Here is a 19,796-nt window from a genome sequence, read left to right as displayed (position 1 = left end):
TACAAGACGTTATGACCAAGTTGACCACTCTTGACAGCTTCTAGAACCTTTCGCTGGAACTTGGTCCCTTAGAGGACTCCTAACTGCTCCCCACTTCCAACATACAGTATGAACAGTACATAGGGCATACCACAATCAAAAGGGTTAGACAGTATAAAGCATACATAATGACATTGGAAGTTAAAGTGACAGCATTAAGGAGCATTATTCCCCACTTTGTTTTAATTTAGAAATATCTAAGGTTTTTTTTTTACTTTATTGCACTAAACAAAGCAAAAGGTAAACATTCTTCTTCCTGTTCATACCAGCAAAATCAGTCCATTGAGATGCATCTGTATAAACAAACCCCTCTCTTCCCCCGGCTGCAATACTTCTTAGGCTTTGAGATAAGGAGCAGCTCATTATACAAAGGGGGAAGCTGTCTCTTCAACAGCATGTCAACATAAACTAAATAGGCATTTTGTGCTCAGGACCACAGATTAAAAATGTTCTTTTATTTACTAGCATCACTGCATGTGGTGAGGATGAAATGCATTCCCTTATGCAAGGAGAAATAGTGAAAATATAGCATACAGTAGATGATCACTTTCCTTGATGAAAAGGTCCAATGGCAGTGGTTCTTCTAGTAAATTCTGTCCTCTTATAACAGTGGTTGTTGGACATTGCCAGTCCATGTGACCTTGGAGTTTCAACCTATGGTCAAAGCCTCCATTATCGCAAGGTTAAAATGTTACAGATTTTGGGAAAAGATCATGTAGCCACAGTGACAGGATTACATAGGGCAGTAGATAAGTATTTACCTGCTACCCTAATTGACATTCAAGCTAGACTTTCACGTGTGTCTAGCATTTACCCCAAATCTCACCATACCTGACCTTCAGGTAGACCTGCCTGTCACTGCTCCAAACCTGCCATTGGTCCTAATCCACAGTTTAAGAACCACTGCCATATATTCCTGATTATTATTATCTTTTTCTTGAAACTAGTGTATATATATGTGGCACGCATTGTCTAGCAGAGAAGAAGAGGGGTAAGTTCAGGGTCGGACTGGGCCAGCGGGACACCGGGAAAAAACCTGGTGGTGCTATTAACGCTGCTTCCTAAACTTCCTTCTGGCCCCCAGTTGCCACCGCGCAGCGTCGGACTGGGCCCTGTGGGCCCCCACCGGCCCAGACACAGTCCCCGTTGTGGGCCAGTGGGGTGTTGAGCATGCGCAGCGGTGTTCATGCAAACGCACATGTGGCGCCGTTCACACATGTGCAAATGCGTGACACGCATGCCGTGGGGGCCCGGAGGAATGGAACCCGGTGGGACCCCAAAGGTCCAGTCCGACACTGGGTAAGGTGCTGCCAAGGATACAGCATAAATACAGCACCTTACCATAAGAAGGGTAATGAGTTCCTGCCCTTAAGGGGCTTATAATATTAACATCCCTTTTTCAGTATTGCAGCCAGACGGACTGGCAGTTTGAGAATTCTGGCAAATTCCAGACAGGCTGCTGTAAGATGCCATAGACCAGGGCTCCCCAATCTATTTTGGGACCACTGCCATAGACAGTCGCTGTAATGGGCAGATCGAGGGGCTATTTGGGCCTGTGTATATTTGAAATTCCAGGGTCTATTTTGAATCTCAGTCCAAACCCAATTGGAGGAAAGTTGATTAACCCAGAAGAAACCCACTGAAGTTGTCATCTATTCAGGTTTCAACAAGACAGTCCATTTTGTGATTTAATAGAGCCTGTCCAGGTTTCATATTTCTGGAACTCTGCTGCTGGGACCCCACAATCTGGCCAATCCTTGCCTAACGGCAGCAAGAATTCACCGTCACACAGGTAATGCAAGCAGGTTATACCTTGCTAAGTGTTTATTGCAGCATGCAACGTTTCGGGGTTGCCCCTTTATCAAGCATGCTTGATAAAGGGGGCAACCCCGAAACGTTGCATGCTGCAATAAACACTTAGCAAGGTATAACCTGCTTGCATTACCTGTGTGCCGGTGAATTCTTGCTGCCATTGGATCGTGAGGTTGCCGTTTCCTCATTTTGCTGTGCACCAGGGATCTCTATCGTTGGGAGGGCCAGGGTGTGCGAGTACTCACTGGATTGTTCTTCAATCCTTGCCTAACAACACAACTTCTAATCTTGTCACCTACACATTAACATCACTACCATATTTAAAATTAGGGATGCACTGAATCCAGGATTCGGTCCAGGATTCGGCCAGGATTCTGCCTTTTTCTGCATATGCAAATTAGGGGCGGGGAGGGAAATTGCTTGACTTTGTCAGAAAACAAGGAAGTAAAAAATGTTTTCCCCTTCCTTTTCGAAGGGGAAAACTTTGGTTCGAATTCGGTTCGGTATTCAGCCAAATCTTTCGTGAAGGATTCGGGGGTTCAGCCGAATCCAAAAAAGTGGATTCGGTGCATCCCTATTTAAAATACCACCAAATGTGGCAAATCTAAAACTCCCCCAGGCACTGGAAGAGCATACAACTCCTTACTGATATTGGCCAAGTCGATATCCAAGTGAAAAACCTACATACCAGCCCAGGCACACTGGCCAATTTGGCAAGCTTTCTCTGCTGTGTTTGTTAGTAGCCCTTTCAGGAGGTTCACACAGAAGGCAAAGGAGACCTATGGGGTATTGTGTTGCTTCCAGTTTATGAGAAACAGTCCGACATTGATCAATGTGCTGTTGATCTCAGCAATAAGAGGGCATGCCAATGATTCTTCTAAAATAGACACATGTTGGGTCTTTCCCAGTCAGTGTCGGACTGGCCCCAGGAAAACTCCCGGTGGGCCCAGGTGTCAGTGGGCCCTCATGCTGCTAAACATTTGGCCTATTTCATGGTCATTCCCTATTTCTATGAGAAAAAAGGCTAAATAGATGGAATAATATATTATAGTATGTAAAGAAAAGAGACTAGGAGAATAGAGGTTGAGTGAGGAGAGGAAGAATAATATTACTGACAGTGGGCCCCTGGTCTAAGGTTTTTGGGTGGGCCCCTGGTGTCCCAGTCCGACACTGTTCCCAGTGCAGTCACCACCAGAACCAGGAAATCTGTAAATCCTGGCACGTGCCAGATGGGCTGATGCAAGATGCCTTAGACAGTCACTATTTATTGGGACTGTGGTGGGGTTTGTTTGGGCCTCTGTGTACTTGAAATGCCAGGGCCTAGTTTTGATCTCAGTCTGGACCTGACAAAACCTTCTAAAAAAGAAGGACTCCTGGGACAGAACTAACCTAACCTGCTTGATTAATGTTATTAATAGGGCAATAGCATGCAAATACAGGAGGGAAGGTGTTTTTTCTAGAAAAAATAGACACCCTAGGGTGGGTGATGATCAGAAAACAACTACAGACTGTTATCCAGAACAGTGGCGTAACTATAGATGAAGCAGACCCTGCAGTCACAGGGAGGCCCAGATTATGGGATCTGCTTCTTCTATAGCTAATAAAAAAAAAAACCCTCCTCCCCAGCTGCTCTCTCATACCGGCGAGGAAGGAGAAGTAAGTCAGGAGGGAGGGAGTGGGTGGAGTTGGGATGGGACATTGGCGGGTGGGGCGGAGGCAGGATGGGACATGGGTGGGAGCATGGGGATCGGAGTGCATTGGACCCCTCTATAGATTTTTGTGCAGGGGGGCCCGGCACACTCAAGTTACGCCACTCATCCAGAAACCTGTTATCCAGGAAACTCGGAATTATGGGAAGGCCATCTCCCATAGACTCCATTTGGATCAAATAATTACAATTTTTAAAACGGATTTCCTTTATCTCTGTAATAATAAAACAGTCGTTTGTACTTGATCCCAACTAAGAAATAATTAATCCTTATTGGAAGCACAACCAACCTATTGGGTTTATTTAATCTTTCATTTTAAGTAGACTTAATAATATACTTAATGTATGGAGACCCAAATTATGGGAAGATAGATCCCAAACATTCTGGATAATAGGTCCCGTACCTGTATAGCTATTACCGGTACATATGGCAGGCTCGCTTACAGATTCAATTTTCTTGAGAGAAATCCAGTTTTAATTTTTTTTTCAAATATCTTATAAGCTGAATTTTTTTTCGGGATCAAACTGGCTTGTGGTTGATTCATGATTTGCTGACCTAAAGTGTCTCATTGACTTTAAAAAAAAAAAAAATGTTCCTAACGTTATCTGAAATGCCCCAGTTTTGTTTCTTATTGGGTTTTTTTCCCTAAAGTTGTGAAACTTCCTGAGCCAATGAAATGCGCCCAAGGGCTGTGCCTAACCAGGCCCCTCTCATCAGCCCTCAGAGATAACAGGCACTTCGTGTTCGTCCTCAGTGCAGGGCAACAGGTATGTGAAATATCTCCTCCCTATTTTACACTGTCTGCACTTATAATGGAATATTAATTGGCAGTATTTTGTAAATGTTGTTTTATTCTGTAGCTATCAGGTTGATCTGTCAGAGGTAAGAGCTGTGCCTATTGAAGGGCTGATGGCACATTTAATATTTTTATTTTTACTCATTTGTAAAAGAAATCATGACTTTATTCACAGGAAATGTGATTGTTATTGTTAGTGCATGTCTTCATTTGGTATATGTTAGGTTATGTCATGGTGCGGCATCTTTTACAGAAGGAACAGTGACTATTACAACACAGCAGGCAGTGCCGAGCAGTTGCACCATTATTGCACACAGACGCTTCCATTTGACATGCTGCAATTCAGGGTTGTGTTGGGGAGTGGGGGGATGAAAGTTGTATTGGCTAATTTACAATGTATGTTATAGTGTGGTGCAACACCACCTGTCTTTTGCAAATCTAGCACTATGCACTTACAGAAGAAAATGCAAATAGCTACAACTCATTGTGAATGTGGCGGTGAATTGAGAAAGTTTAGGTGGGGGCACAAGGGCATTTTCTTGAACACAACCCTAACTTGCCCATCAGTCATACATGAAGGATAGGCCTTGCCAGATGCTGCAATATTCAGTGGATTTCTGTACCACTTGTACATTCAATAGAGTTGCACTGGATTCTTATTGTGGTGCAGAACACAGCCTGCCCAGTCCATTGCCCCATGATCTTTTCCAACCTCACTGAAACGATCAACCTTATGAGATGTTAAGTGTGCCACTATACAGCCAGTGTCGGACTGGGATGCCATGGGCCAACCAGAAAACCTTAGACTGAGGGCCCACTTTCCAAACTATTATACCTCCTCTCCTCAGTCAACCTCTTTATTCTTTCTAATCTCTTTTCTCTACATACTAAACCGTGTTCTTTTATTATTAAGCCTCTTTGTGCCCATAAAGAAATAGGGCATGACCATGAAATAGGCCAAGTGGTTAAAAGCAAGAAGCCACTGATTCCTGGGCCCACCGGGAGTTTTCCAGGCAAAACATAGGACCATAACATGTCATAGTGCACCATGCATGTCAGTTATTATGAACTAGTGTGATCAAATCATGATGTTGCAGCAGTCTCAATAAGCCAGTGCTAATATACAAGACCAGTTTAACAATGGAGGTAAGTTCAGGCCCCAGTCTTCTAATAGGTTGCTCAACTCCTTGCTGCTATATAGTGGACATATTTCAATTGAAGCTGCATTTCAGTTCATCAGCATTTTAGAATCCTTGCAAAGTATATTGTATATACCAAGAAGCTTCTCAAATTGCAGCTCGGCTCTGTCCTGTGAAGGAAAGCCTTGGGCCTAGATTACTGTGCCATTTAATACTCCAGGTTACTGTGCCATTTAATACTCTAGGCTACTGTGCCATTTAATACGCTAGGTTACTGTGCCATTCAATACGCTAGGTTACTGGGCCATTTAACACTCCAGGTTACTGTGCCATTTAATACGCTAGGTTACTGTGCCATTCAATACGCTAGGTTACTGGGCCATTTAACACTCCAGGTTACTGTGCCATTTAATACTCTAGGTTACTGTGCCATTTAATACTCCAGGTTACTGTGCCATTTAATACGCTAGGTTACTGTGCCATTCAATACGCTAGGTTACTGGGCCATTTAACACTCCAGGTTACTGTGCCATTTAATACTCTAGGTTACTGTGCCATTTAATACTCCAGGTTACTGTGCCATTTAATACGCTAGGTTACTGTGCCATTCAATACGCTAGGTTACTGGGCCATTTAACACTCCAGGTTACTGTGCCATTCAATACGCTAGGTTACTGGGCCATTTAACACTCCAGGTTACTGTGCCATTTAATACTCTAGGTTACTGTGCCATTTAATACTCCAGGTTACTGTGCCATTTAATACTCTAGGTTACTGTGCCATTTAATACTCTAGGTTACTGTGCCATTTAATACTCTAGGTTACTGTGCCATTTAATACTCCAGGTTACTGTGCCATTTAATACTCTAGGTTACTGTGCCATTTAATACTCTAGGTTACTGTGCCATTTAATACTCTAGGTTACTGTGCCATTTAATACTCTAGGTTACTGTGCCATTTAATACTCTAGGTTACTGTGCCATTTAATACTCTAGGTTACTGTGCCATTTAATACTCTAGGTTACTGTGCCATTTAATACTCCAGGTTACTGTGCCATTTAAAACTCTAGATTACTTTGCCATTTAATACTCCAGGTTACTGTGCCATTTAATACTCTAGGTTACTGTGCCATTTAATACTCTAGGTTACTGTGCCATTTAATACTCCAGGTTACTGAGCCATTTAATGCTGGCAGTCACTGTGCAGCTTATTTACTGTGGTTTCTAATGCTGTAGGTCACTCTGGCATTTAAGGGACACACAGCTGATTTTTTTGGCTTGTGCTAAATCATCGGTGCAAAGTGGTTGAAATGCTGTCACTGCCCATATAGTGAAGTACCATGGATAAATTGTGCTATTTGTGCAGCTGCATGAAAATGCCATCTGAGGCAATCTAATTACATTTATGATATTAGATTAATTTACCCATGGCGGTTTTCACTAGATGCAGAGACACAACCCTGCAGATATATTGACGCTTACGATTTAACACAGGCTGCAAAATGACCCATTTTTTATCAACCTAATGCTGGGCCCCTCTCTGCCATTTTATGCTGGGAAAATTAATAATAATAATAACATAATAATGTAGGTAACTGTACCATTTTGTCACTTTGAAGGGAGTGTGAATGTGTGATAGCAGGTTTAGTAGGGAGAGATGGTGCCTATAGTAACAGTGAATAATAGTCTCTGGGAAGGGAGTGTGACTGTGGGATAGCAGGTATAGTAGGGAGAGATGGTGCCTATAGTAACAGTGGGTTAATAGTCTCTGGGAAGGGAGTGTGACTGTGGGATAGCAGGTATAGTAGGGAGAGATGGTGCCTATAGTAACAGTGGGATAATAGTCTCTGGGAAGGGAGTGTGACTGTGGGATAGCAGGTATAGTAGGGAGAGATGGTGCCTATAGTAACAGTGGGATAATAGTCTCTGGGAAGGGAGTGTGACTGTGGGATAGCAGGTATAGTAGAGAGAGATGGTGCCTATAGTAACAGTGGGATAATAGTCTCTGGGAAGGGAGTGTGACTGTGGGATAGCAGGTATAGTAGGGAGAGATGGTGCCTATAGTAACAGTGGGATAATAGTCTCTGGGAAGGGAGTGTGACTGTGGGATAGCAGGTATAGTAGAGAGAGATGGTGCCTATAGTAACAGTGGGATAATAGTCTCTGGGAAGGGAGTGTGACTGTGGGATAGCAGGTATAGTAGGGAGAGATGGTGCCTATAGTAACAGTGGGATAATAGTCTCTGGGAAGGGAGTGTGACTGTGGGATAGCAGGTATAGTAGGGAGAGATGGTGCCTATAGTAACAGTGGGATAATAGTCTCTGGGAAGGGAGTGTGACTGTGGGATAGCAGGTATAGTAGGGAGAGATGGTGCCTATAGTAACAGTGGGATAATAGTCTCTGGGAAGGGAGTGTGACTGTGGGATAGCAGGTATAGTAGGAAGAGATGGTGCCTATAGTAACAGTGGATAATAGTCTCTGGGAAGGGACTATGGCTGTGGGATAGCAGGTATAATAGGGAGAGATGGTGCCTATAGTAACAGTGGATAATAGTCTCTGGGAAGGGACTATGGCTGTGGGATAGCAGGTATAGTAGGGAGAGATGGTGCCTATAGTAATGGTGGGATAATAACCATTGGAAAGGGAGTGTGACTGTGGGATAGTGTGGGATCCCCCGATGGAGTCAGTAGAGCAAGAAGCAACAGTTACATCTGTGTTGTTGAATTACAAACTCTCCAGCACTCACGTGACTTTGAAAAGCACTAAGAACAGTTGTACAAAACAGCTGTAGGACCATAGGTTAGGATCCCCGAACCACCATCATCAAAGAGAATCCTTGATCCACCCACTTCCATTGGGGAGCCTGTCATGTTTACTGTGATACTTAGCTCACTTCTCAAGCGTAGGCATGGGATCCTTCTAGATTTTTTCTTTTATCTGCATCACCAACATTGTGCACACCCTATCTCTGTTGTCCCAGCACCAGACTTATTATCTCTCACAACTAAAGGCCTGATAAAGACTTCGCTTTCAGATGTTCTGCACAAGGCCTTTAAACCAGGCCCAACTCAGAGATGATCCCATATGGCCCATATGATATGGCTGAAACTCTTGCAGTTCAGCTTGGATCAGAAATATATATACCAAATTCCCAGCTGCTGATTAATACAGAGCATGTTGTTCATACAAGCGTTTTAATGTAAGCCTTCCCATTGCATAGCCAAACCCCTACAGAGAAAAAAACAAAACTGCGAGTGTGTCTGAGGGTCCTTAGAATGCCAAGGTCACTGAGTACTTGGCATCGGTTGAAAAGGCTCTTACATGAATCCCAGAGGTACTTCACTGTTCTACTTAAGAGAAAGTATAAAGGGCTTAAACTACAGGATGCTGCGTATGTTTTAGACAAAGCCTTCATTTGGGTGCAAGGGCCAAGCTTATTCTCCCAAGTCTTTCAGTTGGGGTCCAGGGGCGTAACTACAGAGGAAGCAGACCCTGCAGCTGCAGGGGGCCCAGGAGAGTAGAGGGCCCAGCAAGGCCCAAATTATTGAGCAAATTCAATATACAATATCTTGGTTGAATATATCAACTTTGGGGCCCTAGATTGAATTTGCCCAGTACTGTTGGGGTCCCACCTATGGCCCCCACATATGCTAAAATAACTAATGGCAAACCAAGCCTAACATTGGCTCATTACTATAAAATATATGCCTTTATATCCCTTGCCAACAAAACCTGTTTCCATATACTGGGCCCCACTGAGCCTACCAGTTCTGAAAGCAGCACAGCGGTGGTTCCTAAACTGAGGGTCTGGCCCAACCTAGGGGGATCAGAATGAATCAGATAAGATTTAAGGCTAATTTTCTCTGATAGATACAACTGAAAGTCCTACTAGGTAAATAAACATATTGAGGTTGAATTTTTGCTCCCCTAGATATTCTTGGATCCATTTATAAATGCATCATCCAGAAATGTTTTCCTAGTACCTGTAACTTCGATATGAGCTAAGGGGGCCCTAACCCAAGGCTGGTCCACCTATGTGGGGTTTATAAGGTTTATTTCTCATTTTTTGGCATTTAAGCCAAGCATCAACAACTAGCTGGCCTATAAGCATCCCACCCCAGAAGCACAAATAGAAACTGATAGCAGGCTCAATCAGATTACATTTAACCTAGTGCATTCCCATCTCCTGCCTGCATTATCTGCCATAGCCAGTGAGTGCCCCCCTCTTTCCCTCACTAAGCCCCTGAGGGTGGCAGAAAAGTAGTAAGACAGTTCCATAAGCTGCCTGTGTTGTGTGGGGCTGTCTGGGATGGGTGTGCCTCAGCAAGGTTATGCAGTGATGGGGACAGATAACACTTATCTCTCACGGACACTGCAACTCTATCCAGGCATTTAATACATTATGCAACATTTTAAGGGGGGGTGGAGGATATCCAAAAAATAACATTCTAAACTGCCTTTAGCACAGTACACACTGAGAGTTACTGCCAGACACATAAACCTCTTGAACTACTGCACTGTCCTGCTAATTCCTTCACTGGCATTCAGCCCCATTCAGGATCCAGTGTCAGTAGCGCAGGACAGAGACAAAATAACCTTTCTGTGTCCTTCTTGCTCTGTGCCATCTTACCATACTAAACACCCTGACCCACATCTAGGGTTGCCACCTTTTCCGGAAAAAAATACCGGCCTTCCTATATATTTATCTTTTTTCCCTATTAATAACATTGGGATCAACCATCATTTTTTTTACCGGCCAGGTGGCGACCCTACACGCTTCTAAAGCCCTTTCCCCTGAAATCATCTAGGTTTACTCTATTCCAAAGTAACAGCTCCATCCCTGAAAAGAGATTTTGCCTCCTCTTATTTACAGTACTTGCTGCTTTGAGGTGTAACCATAAATACTGGACCCAGGAGGTTAGATAAACTAATGTATAGTCCAATGCAGGGGTCCCCAACGTTTTTTACTCTGGAGCAACATTCAGATATAAAAGGAGTTGGGGAGCAACACAAGCATGAGAAATTGTATTGGGACTGCAAAATAAGTGATTTGATTGACCATTTGGTAGCCCAAATGTAGACAGTCAACCTACAGGAGGATCAGTTTGGCAGTATATCTGGTTTTTACGCAGCCAAAACTTGCCTCCAAGTTAGAAATCCAAAAATAAGCACTTGCTTTAAGGCCACTGGGAGCAACATCAAAGGAGTTGGTGATCAACAAAACTCATGAGCAACTAGTTGGGGAACACTGGTCTAATGTCTAGTTATATTTCTCATCCGTGCATCTCAGACCTTGGACCTAACTGTTGCCCAATAGGTTCCCCATGTTATTCCCTACTCCATGAAAACAGTACCCAATGCAACTCATAATTATCTTAGGCAAAAGCTGGAATTAAAGGCAGTTGCCTACCATTACAGTGTATGGGAAACAGGCTGCCTGTGGCACAGGGGAAATGAGTATCACATATAAATATGGACACTAAAGGTGGAGAAATATTTGGTACTTGTTTTGTTGCTGTGCATTGTTCTATTTCAAAGAGTAAGTTAGGTCTAACTGCACCAGATGACCTTACAGCTCCATCCTTGTAGAGATGACTTATCTTATTCATTTTCTCCTTCTTTTATCACCCTCTATGAGGCAGAAACCCTGACGTGTGAACATGGCTTCTCTCATTAATCGTTGTCCCTTTGCCACCCGGGACCCTACTGTGTTCCTGAGGGTAGCTCGCCCTTTTCTCCTGCGCAGTGCGGAACGCTGCCCAATCATGGTGACCCGCAGCCTGTCCACTTCTGCAGGATATGAGCAGAGGGCTAAGGACATCCCACCAGCCACCGGAGGTGAGTTATTAAGTTTTGCCATCAAATGATATTCAGGGATAGCCAAACTCTTATCAGAAATCCTAGAATCTTCTCTTTAACTGTATCTCAGCAGCAGGTTGGTGATATTCATTCTAGAGTAGTTGTGGTCATTAACTCTGCCCCATAGCCATTTAAAATCAGTGGTCAATTGAATCTACTAGAATCGTTCATAAGCCACTACTCATTGATTCTTGTGAGGAAATCCTGAAAAATGTTTGTAGAAAAACATTTAAACCATTGATTTCCACATTGTGGGTCTGCACCCTGTCTCAGGTGGCCTCATAACTATGGTACTCTTTAAAGTTCAGGTTGAAGGTCTTTTAGGGTGAGATTTGGGGTAAACATTTATTATTATTTGCTGTCCTAAATGTTGGTTTGGTGTCTTTACATATCAGAAAACCTGGTATAAGCTAAGGTGTGACCCTAAAAAAATGGTGGCTCACAAAGGTTGGGGGCTTGAACATAAAAACCACTGCTCTAAACGAATTGTTAAATCTGATCAATGTCTTGATGTTTTCAGTATCAACTGGAGCTTCCAACAGACGCACCCTCGCTCAGGCAGCCCCTCAAGCTGCCATTGCAAATGCCACGTGCCCATTTATCGAGAATGAGATTGGGAAGGGTGAGGGCAGCATTGTGCATAGGGCTGGACCACAAGTCCAAGAGGATATCAGCGCTTTTAAAACAGGTACCATAGAAACAGAAGGGGAAATTAAGTGCATTCACACTCATCAGATGTGTCTACATTGTGGTTGGTTATTGTAGTCAGGTGCAGTTTTTACATAGAGATCCTGAACAAACTGGCAGAGGAGAAGGCATGGATTTGAACCAAGGAGGTCTTTGCTTTTTGGACTTCTTTGGTTCAAACCCATGCCTTCTCCTCTCCCAGTTTGTTCAGGATCCCGCTATAACAAGACTGGTATACCCACAGTGTAAGAACAGTTCAGTGGGAATATTACCATTTTAACTGAAGAGGTTTATAGTTATAGAATTCTGGTGGAATCAAGCATGTAAAAGTGTCATGCATGCTCTATGACGTCCTGGTACAGATCCATTCCTATAGCAATTATACAGATGTTATATAGACCAATAAACCATACAGAGGCTTACATCCGTATATGTGAAAAAATTCAACTTCATCTTAAAGGATTAGCCAAACATTACAAGAATTTTAATGATAGCCTTGTTTTAACAACAAGCACAGACATTTTAATTGGGTCATGGTTTATATGTATTATTTATTTCAAAGTCTCATTCCTGAAGAATAACAAATTTTGGCTGTACGATTCTCCCACAAGAGGATCCACCTAACAAATCAACAATACAATGTAAAATGACTAATCCATGTATCATTGCAAAACTATGGCTCGAATATGCAAAGGAAAGAACTGGTGCACTTTAAAGTGATAGCACAATAGGGTGGCTTGATTGTGGCTGTGATTGGCTTTAAAGGCCTAGCAAGTCAAGATCAGTAGATAGAAATAAACTTCAGGCTTTGGGAAGGGGTGGGAGAGAAGGTCATGTCGCTAAATGTCTGTTTTTCTGTGCATTTGCATTCTCTCCTCCACAGATGCCCTCAGCTCTCTACTGATAGAAGTCCAGTCTAGCCTGAAGAAGAAATTTCTGACCCCTTCTTCTAAAAAAGTCAACCTAGGAACTGGTGCTCCACTCATACCAACACATCTGATTAAGGAGAACATGTCCGGTAAATAGAGCTGTGGGAATGATGGACTTTCTGCCAATGGTTCCTTCTTTAGCATCTCCAACCACTTATTTCTTTCTCCTACCACCAGGTCGAGCTGCCTTTGGCTATGATGATTTCTTTAGCCGGAGAATTGAAGAGAAGAAATCAGACCACACGTACCGAGTGTTCAAAACTGTGAACCGCAGGGCTGATGCCTATCCATTTGCTGAGGATTACTCTGATCTCCATGGTGAGAAGAAGGAAGTGTCCGTTTGGTGCAGCAATGACTACCTGGGCATGAGTCGGCACCCAAGGGTGCTCAAAGCAATCTCGTGAGTATACAGCTGGTCATCATCACTGATTGTCTGTAAAACAGAGCTCAATTCCACTTAAAGTCTCGCAGAATACTGTACAGAATTGCAAAGTAGAAGTAAAAGGAGCTGGAGCTCATTTTCTAATTGCACATTTAGCCAATGATAAATTTGTTTTGATTACTGTAATTCTTCACCATCCTCTTGTCTTCTTATCCTTAAAATGAAATTTACTTACTAATTATTGTGAATGTCCAATCCTAGGGAGGCTCTACAAGAACACGGAGCAGGGGCAGGTGGGACAAGGAACATTTCAGGGACCAGCAAGTATCACGTAGACTTGGAGTGTGAACTAGCTGATCTTCACAACAAGGATGCAGCCTTGCTTTTCTCCTCCTGCTTTGTAGCCAATGACTCTGCTCTCTTTACATTGGCCAAGATGCTGCCAGGTAGGAAAGGGTGCACTGACCCATCTTACTGGTTACTGTGCTAGGGTTAGAGTGAATACATACAATTGACTTCTAAGGGTTCATACCCATTAAGTATATTATTGTCAGATTGTGATACCAGGGGTTCACCAGAGAACTTGAACAATTCTCCTCTTGGCACCAACAATGTGCAGCAGCCCCTAAAATGCTTCTGGCCAGTACCATCCAGAGCCTGTATGGAGCTACAAGAAATGTGGCTATTCACTGGCCAATGAATGCTGTCTCAAATTTGAGCAAGGACAGAAAAGGTGAGGCTGCTAAGCTTGCTAGATATGGATCACAAGTCAGATATAAAAAAGATAAACCGTTAAAGTTCTGTTACTTAGTGATCCATTGAAGCAAAAACAGATTTGTTGCCTCTTAAACAGAAGTTCTTGATCAAAGATTCAACTTAATATTTTAGAGATAGGCACCCCATATTAGAAGTTCTTTCAGTTTAGGGCTTCATATAAGATTTCAGCCAAGACCTAGAAAACCATTTTGAAAACCAATAAAAGATGGGATTTCCTTGTCTCCAGGTTGTGAGATCTACTCAGATGCTGGGAACCATGCCTCCATGATACAGGGCATCCGAAACAGCGGCGTTACCAAATTTGTCTTCCGTCACAATGACCCTGCACATCTTGAGGAACTGCTTCAAAAGGCAGACCCTAAAACTCCCAAGATAGTGGCCTTTGAGACAGTGCATTCTATGGATGGTAATGCTTATAAAATGAATCTCTCTTGATATAGGTATAGAGTTCTATAGTACATGTTACATGCAGTCCCCCAATATTTCTATATCTGTAACCTTGTTATGACCCAAGCGGGGGGGGTGAGATATGGGCTTAGTAATTAGTTTTGCCCTGGGTACCCCTGGAACTATAGCGGGGTGACTGTTACCCCAATGTTTCTATATATCTGAAACCTTGTTATGATCTAAGGGGCCCAGACTGAAGGCCAGTTAGGGGGAGATTTGGGGTGAGTGCTTATTTGTGCCCTGAGTACCCCTGGAACTATAGCTGGGTGACTGTTACCCCAATGTTTCTATATATCTGTAACCTTATCTGTAACCTTGTTGTGAGCTAAGGGGACCCAGCCTGAAGGCCAGTTAGGGGGAGATTTGGCGTGAGTCCTTATTTGTACCCTGGGTACCCCTGGAACTATAGCAGGGTGACTGTTACCCCAATGTTTCTATATATCTGTAACCTTGTTATGAGCTAAGGGGGCCCAGTCTGAAGGCCAGTTAGGGGGAGATTTGGGGTGAGTGCTTATTTGTGCCCTGGGTACCCCTGGAACTATAGCAAGGTGACTGTTACCCCAATGTTTCTATATATCTGTAACCTTGTTATGAGCTAAGGGGGCCCAGTCTGAAGGCCAGTTAGGGGGAGATTTGGGGTGAGTATTTATTTGTGCCCTGGGTACCCCTGGAACTATAGCAGGGTGACTGTTACCCCAATGTTTCTATATCTCTGTAACCTTGTTATGAGCTAAGGGGGCCCAGCCTGAAGGCCAGTTAGGGGGAGATTTGGGGTGAGTGCTTATTTGTGCCCTGGGTACCGCTGGAACTATAGCAGGGTGACTGTTAACCCCTATGTTTCTGGCAATATACATATAGATCTCCATTCAATAGGCCGGCTCTTAATATCTGTGTCAGGTGTTCTTCGGCATTGCTGAGTTTCCTTGCTTTCCCTCAGGTGCAATCTGCCCCCTGGAGGAGATGTGTGACGTGGCGCACAAATACGGTGCTATGACCTTTGTAGATGAGGTGCACGCCGTGGGATTGTATGGCACGCATGGAGCAGGTGTGGGTGAGAGAGATGGTGTGATGCACAAAATGGATATTATCTCAGGAACTCTGGGTGAGTAAAGTAAAAGATCCCAAATATTATATCTATTCATATACATGCCTAGAATAAGGGGGCTCATCTCCTAAAAGCAAATTTGATGATCATCTGTGTGTGTGTTTAAGAGTCAAGGAACTGAGTTTTGTGGAATTAAGTGCTATCATCAGAATGACACAGCTACTGGGTGCGGCAGCCAATACTGTCCCCACCTTATCCTTATCTAGCAGAACACATAGCAGATAACGGCTGCCATATTGGCCTGAGCAGCAAAGAGTTGGAGTTTATTTTTTGCCACTATCAAACTTAAAAGGGACGCCTCACAACCCACAAACATGGGATTTTGCACTAATACTTTGTGCTACTTCAGTAAATGAGCCCTATGGACCCACCTAAAGCAAAAGCTGCGTTTTTGTTAGAATTCGAAATTAATAATAGAATAAGAGTTAACGCCAGATATGTTAGATGCTTTCTTTTGACTTTGCTACAACATCGTTCCTGAAGATATGGTTTTGTTATTAACCCTTCGGTGTGTTGGTGATTTTAGGTAAGGCTTTCGGCTGCGTGGGTGGATACATCGCCAGCACTGCTTCTCTTATAGACACTGTGCGTTCTTACGCCGCCGGCTTCATCTTCACCACTTCCCTCCCTCCCATGGTGCTGGCAGGCGCAGTGGAGTCTGTGCGGGTTCTGAAGAGCGAGGAGGGGCAGGCCCTGCGTCGTGCTCACCAGCGCAATGTGAAACACATGCGCCAACTGCTGATGGATGCAGGGCTGCCAGTCATTAATTGCCCCAGCCACATCATCCCCATACGGGTGAGCAAGAAACAATTCATGAAACGGGTATTTGGATTGAATAGTCTGCCAAAGCAGCCAAACTTTATAGCTGCACAATAGGACCCCACCCTGTAAAACAGGGGAATAGCTACAGAAGAAGCAGACCCTGTTGCTGCAGGGGGGCCCAGGAGGCCCTAATTCATATACAATTTCAATAAATATTGGTAAAACAGATCAACCTCTAGACATTTTGGGGGCCTGAAAAATTATTTGCTGTGGGGCCCAGTAATATATACAGGTGTCGGATACGTTATCCGGAAACCCGTTATCAAGAAAGCTCCGAATTACAGAAAGGCTGTCTCCCATAGACTCCATTATAATCAAATAATCCAAAATTTTAAAAATGATTTACTTTTTTCTCTGTAATAATAAAACAGTACCTTGTACTTGATCCCAACTAAGATATAATTAATCTTTATTGGAAGCAAAACCAGCCTATTGGGTTTATTTAATGTTTACATGTTTTTTTAGTAGACCTTAGACATGAAGATCCAAATTACAGAAAGACCCCTTATCTGGAAACCCCCAGGTCCCGAGCATTCTGTATAACAGATCCTATACCTGTAGTTACGTCACTGGCTAAAAACGAATGTAAACAGGAAAAACTGGAGTAAGTCTATTGTCCATGGCTTCATGCAGTATGGCTGTACCAGACTTCACTAAGGGCCCTTAGAACATATAGGACATTTTAGTAGTAACTAGCATCATATCCGTACAGGTATGGGATCCGTTATCCGGAACAGTTATCCAGAAAGCCCCGAAATACGTTAAGGCCATCTCCAATAGACTCCATTTTATCCAAATTTTTTTAAATGATTTCCTTTTTCTCTGTAATAATAAAACAGTAGCTTTTACTTGATCCCAACTAAGATATAATTAATCCTTATTGGAAGCAAAACCAGCCTATTGGGTTTATTTAATGTTTACATGATTTTCTAGTAGACTTCAGGACGAAGATGCAAATTACAGAAAGATTCGTTATCCGGACAAACCCGGGTCCCGAGCATTCTGGATAACAGATGTCATACCTTTATAATAAATATCCCTATCATTACCTTTTTAGGTTGGAAACGCCGCCATCAACAGCAGGATCTGCGACGTCCTCCTTTCCCAATATAACATCTACGTTCAAGCCATCAATTACCCGACTGTGCCCCGAGGAGAAGAACTTCTGAGACTGGCTCCCTCGCCCCACCACACACCTGACATGATGAGCTACTTTGTGGGTAAGCTGACGGCCGCTGTACCATTAGACGTATGGAAATGGTGTGTTTTCCAGAATTAAAAATGGGTGTGGGGTGTCAGAATGTAAGTGGAGTTTGCTGTAATAGTAACACTGAGGACACTGTATACATAAGGGCAAAGACACACGCTCAGATTCGGAGAGATTTAGTCGCCAGGCGATAAATCACCTCTTCTTTGGGGCGACTTATTTCCCTAAGCACTCGGATCGCTCAGTTTTCCGGTCACCCGAAGTTCCCTCATGAGGCAACTTCGGAAAACGAAGTGCGCCTATTGATATCCGGCCGGCATTTACATTCTAGCTGGCGGGAGGCAGTTCGGGGGAGATTAGTCACCCCTATAAGAGATTTGTCGCTGGGCGACTAATCTCCCTGAAGCTGAGCATGTCTCTGCCCTTAGAAGGTAAAAGTAAGATATATTATGTATAATAAGCTGACTCTGCTGCTTCTTACAGAGAGCGTTGTGAGCGCATGGAAAGAGGTGGGGATGCCCTTGCACACACCATCTGCTGCCGAGTGCAACTTCTGCCATCGTCCATTGCACTTTGACCTGATGAGCGAGTGGGAACGCACCTACTTTGGGAACATGGAGCCAAAATACATTACTATGTATGCCTAGAACTATATAGAACACCAGGAACCCATTTGCTAAACCCACACCTTTACATCTCTTGCTTTGCTAAACTAGGTTATAGGTGCATTGCATCTTTCCATAGCCAGAACCTCTCTCAAAATGTCAGGACTTATGTTCCTTCTTTAGATCTCTGGGATCTGTAGTCTGTGGTTCCCCCACCCCCTGCTGCTGAACTAAAACTGGCACCATCTATACAGATGGCACAGACTGCAGATCCCTGGCACAGATAATGTGCCTACCCTATCTTTCCATCCTCTTTCGTCGTTCTAGCTGCTGCAGTCAACCACAGGTATCCAACATTCCATGATTTATTTTCCTATTCCAAACACAATGCCTGCATCCCTCTCCAGCCATATAAATGCCCCCAATACTCATCGAACATACAAATTCTTGTTTCTGTTTCTCACTTCCACCTAAACTTCTGCTTATTGCACTTACTGTAAACACTGATGCTTCACCTTTGAGTTAACTTTTAGTAGAAGGTAGAGAGTCATATTCTGAGTCATTGGTTTTCATTTATTATTATTTGTGGATTTTGAGTTATTTAGCAGCTCTCCAGTTTGCAATTTCAGCAATCTAGTTGCTAGGGTCCAAATTAGACCAGCAACCGTGCATTGATTTGAATAAGAGACTGGAATATGGATAGGAGAGGCCTGAATAAAAAGATGAGTAATAAAAAGTAACAATACAGTGACCCCCATTTGAAAGCTGGAAAGAATCAGAAGAAAAAGGCAAATAATTTGAAAACTAAAACAAAGAAAAAATGAAGACTAACTGAAAAGTTTAGAATAAGACATTTTAGAACATACTAATCGTTAACATAAAGGTGAACCACTCCTTGAAGTTGCTGCCCTTTAGCTTTAGTGCTGTATCAGACATTAACCAAGGTGCTGCACTTTGAAAGTCTCTGCTTTAGACAAAGGAAGGGACTTCAGTAACGCAGCACTGATGTATGTGGGTTAGCTGTGGGTTTCTTTGCAATAAACTTGATCTCATCTAAATAAATAATTTGGGTCCATATATCAGTGTGATCATGTCTTTCCCTCAAAACTGTCAATACAGTTTCCCAGCTGCTGTAAGATTAGTAGAGATGTTTCGAATCCAGGATTTGGTTCTGGAACCTGCCTTTTTTAGCAGGATTCGACCAAATGCTTCCCATCCTTTATTTGCATATGCAAATTAAGATTCGGATTCAGTTCTGTATTCGGCCGAATCCCAAATAGTGAATTCAGTGCAGCATTTAAGATTAGTATGCAAAAGCAGAAAAAACAAAGAAAAGAGTACCTTCAGACATGTAATGGGCGCATCTCCTGCAGCAACTTATGGCGGGCAAATGTGCAGTAAGGCTTGCAAAATAGACGTGCAGATACCCTACTGTGTGGGCACCCCAGCTCGAGCTGCTGCTAGAGACACCTGGGATCAGG

The 19,796-nt window shown here is 43.3% G+C and overlaps 1 protein-coding gene across 1 annotated transcript; it reads left to right on the top strand.

Moving 5' to 3' along the window:
* Nucleotides 1-4,306: 4,306 nt before the first annotated feature.
* On the top strand, nt 4,307-19,125 carry alas2.L (5'-aminolevulinate synthase 2; the record flags this gene model as incomplete). Its single annotated transcript, NM_001094030.1, is given in 12 exon segments — nt 4,307-4,327; nt 11,138-11,333; nt 11,875-12,042; nt 12,925-13,059; nt 13,148-13,370; nt 13,614-13,798; nt 14,356-14,535; nt 15,514-15,678; nt 16,208-16,476; nt 17,561-17,723; nt 18,194-18,593; nt 18,756-19,125. Coding segments are annotated over 10 exon segments (1,830 nt in total). The 3' UTR covers nt 18,358-18,593; nt 18,756-19,125.
* Between the last annotated feature and the right edge of the window lie 671 nt (nt 19,126-19,796).

This window comes from Xenopus laevis, chromosome 8L (assembly GCF_017654675.1).
Source record: "Xenopus laevis strain J_2021 chromosome 8L, Xenopus_laevis_v10.1, whole genome shotgun sequence".
Taxonomy (NCBI): Eukaryota; Metazoa; Chordata; class Amphibia; order Anura; family Pipidae; genus Xenopus; species Xenopus laevis.
This window is presented reverse-complemented; position numbering and strand designations above follow the sequence as displayed.